The 7,010-nt window shown below is 45.2% G+C and overlaps 1 protein-coding gene across 1 annotated transcript; it reads left to right on the forward strand.

Annotated features, from left to right (window-relative positions):
* Positions 1–5,589: 5,589 nt before the first annotated feature.
* F5891DRAFT_960224 (uncharacterized protein) lies at positions 5,590–5,805 on the forward strand (the record flags this gene model as incomplete). Its single annotated transcript, XM_041375707.1, has 1 exon — positions 5,590–5,805. One exon carries the CDS (start codon positions 5,590–5,592, stop codon positions 5,803–5,805), a length of 216 nt encoding a protein of 71 aa, XP_041220972.1.
* Positions 5,806–7,010: the final 1,205 nt, after the last annotated feature.

Below are 7,010 nucleotides of genomic sequence, written 5' to 3' on the forward strand. Positions count from 1 at the left end.
AACGTGATAGCGGATAGTACAGCCGTGATAGCGAACGGGCCGTATCTCTTGGGTGCCAGTTTCCGGGATGGGAGCTTTAGTCTCAGATTGGCAGCGGACAGCCATACCTTATCTCCGACTTTCCATGGTTCGTACTTCTGTCCGAAGGATCTTTCCGCCATGCGTTGCATAGCAATGTTATGACAGGAGACGGCTTCTTCTCTTATCTTTTGAAGAATTCTGACTCGTTCCTCAGCAGCGGGAACGTCCGATTCCGGAAGTAAGTATGGGAGAGCTTTCGGCTCGTATCCCATCATGATAAAGAAAGGGGATGCATCTTTTGCGGAGTGTCTTCTGTGATTGTGAACAAATTCTGCCATAGGGAGATGTTCCACCCATTCAGAAGGATTGTTCTGGCAATACATTCGAAGATACGTCTCGAGTTCCTGGTTTAACCGTTCGGTCTGTCCGTCGGTTTGTGGGTGGTAGGCAGTGGAGGGGGCTAAAGAATAATCTAGGAGTCGTGCAAGTTCGATCGAGAATCTGGATAAGAACTGTGGTCCACGATCGGAGATTACTTTGTCATGGAGACCAAATCTTTTGAAAACGTGTTTTAAAAATAGCTTTGCCACTCCTTCCGAGGTAATTGTTTTATGGCAAGGAGTAATGATCACCCCCTTACTAAGTCCGTGGTCTACCACGACCATGACACTATCAAAGCCAGATGAAACGGGGAGATCAGTAATGAGATCGACAGAGATTTGGGAAAAGGGGCGAGTAGCCATAGTACTGATAGGGTGTAGAGGTGGAGTTACAGGGTGAGTGTCCACCTTCATCTGTTGGCACGTAGCGCAGCCATCGACGTAATTGCGGATATAAGTGCCCATACTGGGCCACCAGGCTTCCCGCTTGACGAGTTCTTCGGTTTTAAAGCGTCCGGGATGTCCTGCCGAAGGGTGATCATGATGCTTCCGGAGTAATTGCGGGCGATGTGCGGGAGGGATATAAGCTCTATCTTTGTAGAATAGAATACCATCGGCGATACGCCAGTCGCTAAGCGATGATTTCATAGGAGGCAAACATAGGCCATTAAGGGCATCTTGTGCGGCAGAGAAGAGGGGGTCGGCAAGGGGTGCGGTGGAAGCAATAGCTGCTCGTAATTCATCATCGATTAGCCGGATAAACATGGAATCAGGAAGGAGGACGGCGTCAGCATTATCTCCTGATCCGTCGCCATGGTCCGGCCGGCGAGAAAGGGCATCCGGAACTGCTAATTTCGTACCGGGAACGTGATATAACTTTAAGTCGAAAGAAGTGAGGAGTAGTTGCCATCTGGCCTGCCTTCTAGATAGGCGTTCTGCTTTTGCGAAATAGAGGAGGTTCATATGATCAGTAAACACAATAACCGGTTGTGGATGTCCTTCGAGGTAGTGTCGCCAATGGGTGAGGGCGCGGATAATAGCCAACAGCTCGCGATCATGAATGGGGTAATTCCTTTCAGCAGGACTGAACGACTGCGATAGGTATGCACACGGGTGATAGACGCCATTAGTGTCAGTCTGCAGCAATACTCCTCCTGATGCGACAAGAGAAGCATCCGTAGCGATGGCGAATTGATGGTGGGGATCAGGGTTCTGAAGAACAGGGTGTGAAGTGAAGCATTCTTTTAGCTTCTCGAACGTTTGCTGGCACAGGGGCGTCCAAGAGAATGAGACATCCTTCTTCGTTAGGTCGATAAGGGGTCGAGCTATATCCGAGTAGTGGGAAACGAAGGTTCGGTAGAAGTTGCAAAAGCCCAAAAAAGATCGAACATCTTTTACTGTTTCAGGGGTGGGCCAGTCCTTGATGCCTGCCGTCTTCCCTTTATCCATTTCTACGCTTCCTGGTTTGATAATCATTCCAAGGTATTCCACTTCTTCCGCATCGAACGTGCATTTCTCCGGTTTAACAAATAATTTTTCTTTTCGAAGTTTGTCTAGAATGATGCAGGTTCGTTGTTGGTGTTCAGTGGTTGTTTCGGAGAAGATGAGCATATCGTCCATGTAGATGACGAGCCATCCTTCGTTGAGTTCAGCTCTGAACGTATCGTTCATATACGCTTGGAAAGTGGCGGGGGAATTGCATAATCCGAAGAACATGACCGTGGGTTCAAACAGTCCTTCTTCCGTGATGAACGCGGCTTTCCACCTGTCATCCGGATGAATCCGAATGTTATTGTATCCGGATCGAATATCAATTTTTGTGAATATCTTTGCGCCATGTAACCGTTCAACCAAAGATGATGGGAGTGGCAGGGGGTACGCGTTTTTGATAGTCTGGTCATTCAAGAAGCGGTAGTCCTGGCATGGTCTAAGTTCTCCGCTTTTCTTTCCTACAAAAAAGAATCCGCTTGCTTGAGGGGATTTAGATTTCGTGATGAACCCTTTGGCAAGGTTTTCTTCGATAAATCTTTTTACTGCGCTTCGTTCGTTGTAGGAAAGGGGGTAAATTTTGGACGTCTTGGGAATAAATCCGGGCTTCGTTTCGATACGATGGTCGATACCGGGTCTCTTGGGGGGTAGTTCGTTCAAGCCGTTTTTTGCGAATACGTCAGAGAAATTATGGAGATACTTCGGTACCAATTCTTCAAAAGTTTTTTTCTTCTTCTCTTTTTCTTCAGAGGCGAACTCCTGTGCTTTGTTACTAAACTTGGAAGATTTTTCGACTTGTCGGAGATATTCTCCTTCGTCCGTAAGTTCGGTTAGGGATGATGGTGACGTACTCCAAGCGTCTTCTTTTGTATTGAACTTCTTAGTGAAGAAGGTTTTCTGTGGTCGAGAGGTTTGCTTGACATATTTTTCAATTTCGGCAGATTTTTCTGTTGCTGGAAGGGATACCGTTTGTTTGGTCCAGTCTATAGCGGGGTTCATGGCTCGAAGCCAGGGGATCCCTAGTAGGATCTGGTCCTTGTCTCCTAACTTGGTAATGTTGAATTTTCCTATCATCATCCTTTGGTCGATTTGGACGATTAGCGTGCAGTACCGTTCTACTGGTCCGCTGCTGAAGTAGCTTCCATCGGCGGTTTTAATGTAAAAAGGGTTTTCGAGTTTCTTGGTTCCAATGTTATGTTTCTTCACGAAGTCCTCGGAGATATAGGTTCCCGATGCTCCGGAGTCAATTACTGCGGTGGTTTCGACATTTTTCTGACGCGTTCGGGATACGAGGGTTATGGGGACACGAAGTTCTTTCTTTTCACCAACTGTTCGTATTAGGCGTACAGGTTTTGCTGGAGATGCTATTGTCGATATAGGTCTCCTGTTTAAAAATCCTCATCAATTCTTCTAGCTTCTTCTTCTTCCTCTACCTTCCTCACTGCTGGGTAGGGGGCTTTCTTCTTCTGCGGACATTCCCGTGCCCGATGTCCGATCTGGTGACAGTTGAAACATTTTCCTGTCCTCATGTATTCTTGCTTGGCTTCGTCGGTGATCCGATCAATAACCATGGCATCCCTATCTCTGGCTGGGATATATCTTTGATCTCCGCGACCGTTCTTCTTCTGGATTTGTCGGGAAGGAAACCTGCTTCTCCGAGCTAGCAATCTTGCGTAGCAATTATCCAGATCGACTACCGCAGCGATGTAGTCATCGAGGTTCTTGGGTACCCCTCCCGCGTTGAACATTTTGGTTAGAAGTCCTCCGTTGAGGCCGTTTTCGAAATGATAGATCATCATATGTTCTTCTTTGATCTTTGCTTGGGCAAGCAACCTTTTGAAGTCTGCAATGTACGTCTGCAGGCCTTCTGGGCCTTGTTTTAATTCCAGGAGTCGTGCCAATGCGGTCCCGGATGGGTCAATCGGTCCGAAGGCTTTGTCAAAGCTTTCGTTAAACTCTTTCAAGGTTCCATAGCCCTTCTTTTGTCCCGTTGAGTCGATGAATTGGGCTTCTGCGAGGAATTCTTCTTTCCATGACCTAGCATTTCCTTCGTTCATGAACGAGGAGATAAAGATCACTTTCTGAGTGTCGGTTTTATAGATTTCCGAGTTGATATCAATGTAAGCATTGCATGAGAGCATGAATGACTTGGACTTGTCTCTGTCGCCATCAAATGTAGGAGGATGGTTGATCTTGAATTCTGTTGTCTTGGATGAGGCCGACATGTTCAATGGTGGTACAGGAGTACCAAGGTTCAGGGCTTGGAAGGTAGGGGTGAGTGAAGTCAGGTTGTCGCCTTTTTTTCTTCGCCTGCACTAGCTGTCTTGCTCAGTCAGGATCTTTCTGTTCTGGTTTCGAAGTTTCTTTGACACGTATGGATATAGGTGTCTTTCTGGACTTCAATCTTTTGTTACGAACTAGGATAGTTCTTAACAACAAAGGCTCGACAGAGCGTTCACGTTGTTGAGATCTTGTATAGCTCTTCAGATAAGAAGAGGTTCGTGGACTTTAGTCAAAGGAGTGCTTTGACAAAGAGATCGGTTCAGACGTCTTAAGATTGGTGGTCTTAAGCGAAGGAAGTTTTCAGGGTAAAACCTAGTAAGATTGAAGTGACGTTTCTAAGTAAAGTACACGTGCTTAAATAGGAAACTATATGCGCACGGACCAAGGCTACGGTGAGATAATAGTACAAAGGTCGAATACGGAAGTAAGACCAAGAAAGGAAAGCTAAGCTGCTAAGAATGTAAGGCGTAATGGCAGATACGTGAGAAGTAAAGAAAGTAGAGCGATTGTAACACCCACTGATATGAGATCTGGACCTGTGAAAATTGTGCGTCTCTCATTGGTGATCTCTCTCACACTTTTCTGACTTGTGGATCATATCATACTCATCTCAGTGTCACTCTACCCCTCCTTTGGCAATTCCCTGCTACCTCAGTCTACAAGTGGGTCTCATACATTGTGGTAGATTCGCTACCCTCGTAGTTGGCTGTGTTGATCGATTGGTTGATTGGTCCAGACTCCACATGGTATTGCCCATACAATGACTGTCATGCCCTATCTCACTCCTCTTTTTTTAGCTACCACCATGAGCTTGTGTCTCACCTCTCATATCATTATTCATGATGTACGCCCATTTTTGCCCTCGCCAATGAGGATACATCGCAGGTGCTTCAGCTGGTTTGGAGAACAGATGGGGGACAATGGATCGCGGTTGGTGGTGCGGATTGGATGGTGTGTGTTTGGGACATCAAGAGTGGGCATGCATTGTACAAGGTTAGTGTCATCCCATTTGACTTCTTGCGTGCAACTTACCATCTTTTTAGCTGCTGGTATCAGAACACAGGAACAAACTGTTAGACATTTTCGAAATTGTGAGTGTACTGTACTTTGTGAACTTCCCTGCTCAATCTATGTAGGGTTCACATCAAAGGTTACATTCAAGCTTTCCAAGAACACTTGACTCACTTCAACCCTATCAGCGAGCCAGCTTTAGCTCCATCCATATCTATTCTTGTGCTGTCTGTGCCTACTGAGTTTAAAAGTGTCCTCAAACCAGAAAGTATCGATGTCAATGGCCCCCGCTTGAGCCAGAAGATACTGCTGTATTGGCTGAGATCCTAATTGTACCTGTCAGCAATGATCTGGCCTTGACAAGCCCTCAACATTGCAACTGGATACCTTAACCTCTACTACTCTGATGCTCAATTGTGCAGATACATCAACCCCTTATTATGCTGAGGTAGTTTCAGTCTTGAAGAGCATATTTGGGCTGTCTTCCTTTAGGCAAAACCAACTTGAAGTTATCAACGCCATACTGGATGGAAAAAATGTCTTCGTCGTAACACCCACCGGTGGTGAGAAAAGTCTTTGTTGTCAACTTCTGGCAGTCTGTAAGAATGATAGGACCCAGTGAGTAACATTTGTCATATTACCACTTGTTGCACTCATTGCCAATTAAGTGGCATCCTTGCGAGAGAAGCACATTAATGTTGACTGTCTAAGAATTGTAGACAACTCGCAGGATGTCATATGTTGCCTTCAAAGCCAGCAAAAACACGACATTTGCTATATCACTCCCGAAAAGCTATGCAAGAGCAATGCCATGCAAGATATCCAAGCTCATTGCTACCACCTCGGACGATGGAACTGTAGTATGTGTGTGGGAGGGTGGCAAAGATGGTTTGAAGAGCAGCATTGTAGTGTTTGAACTCAGATGTCCAGCAACATGTGTCGCATAGAGTGCGGATGGGCTGAACCTTTATATTGGTGCATTAGACAACAAAATTTATGTATATGACTTATGCAAGGGTGAGCAGGTTTATGCCCTGACTGGTCATACATACATTTGCATTATCATCCAATGATGCCTACCTCCTCTTGTCAAGCTTATGCTACAATGTTCAACACATCATTGGATTGCTTGTAATTTATAAATATGGCCAGAGCCAGCTTGAAGGCCATAAACATGGCTCCATGGACTGGCCCAGACCATAAATGACATAAGCTATAACTAGTTACATAGCTCCACTAACTACAGCTCCGCTCATGGCTAGAGCCAGACATAAGCCGGAACCGCAGCAACACTACTCAAGGGGGATGTTAGAAATTAATGTTAAAACTGACAAAATGCAGGATAAATATACCTTGGGGATTCACTTCTGAGTGGATTCATTGGGAGCACATCTAATTGGTCTTAGCCAAGCAGTTAATCCGACCAAATCCAAATCTGTCTGTGCAGGTTAAAAACCTGTCAAAGATGAAATTGCAAGTGATCATCAGAGTCAAAATCTGTTTCTCTTGGACTGGGCAGGTTTGAAACCTACCAATGATGACATTTTTATTTTATGAAATCACACCCTGTCCCATACCAAGCACTGTATTTTTATGTGCACCCTACATTACACGTTCATCTATTGTCCAATCCAACACTGCTGGTATATTTTCATCATTGTATTTTTATGTTATGGTGAAGGATACTGCCATCTACAGACCACAATGTATAGATGCAAGAGAAGCATTCTTGCTACATTCTGCTGCAAAACTAGTATAAAGCAGTCACACCTGGGCTGCATTGAAAAAGATAAAATAGACATGAATGATATCACTTTGATGAATACT

The sequence above is a fragment of the Suillus fuscotomentosus genome (genome assembly GCF_016647785.1).
Source record: "Suillus fuscotomentosus strain FC203 chromosome Unknown F5891scaffold_67, whole genome shotgun sequence".
Classification (NCBI taxonomy): domain Eukaryota; kingdom Fungi; phylum Basidiomycota; class Agaricomycetes; order Boletales; family Suillaceae; genus Suillus; species Suillus fuscotomentosus.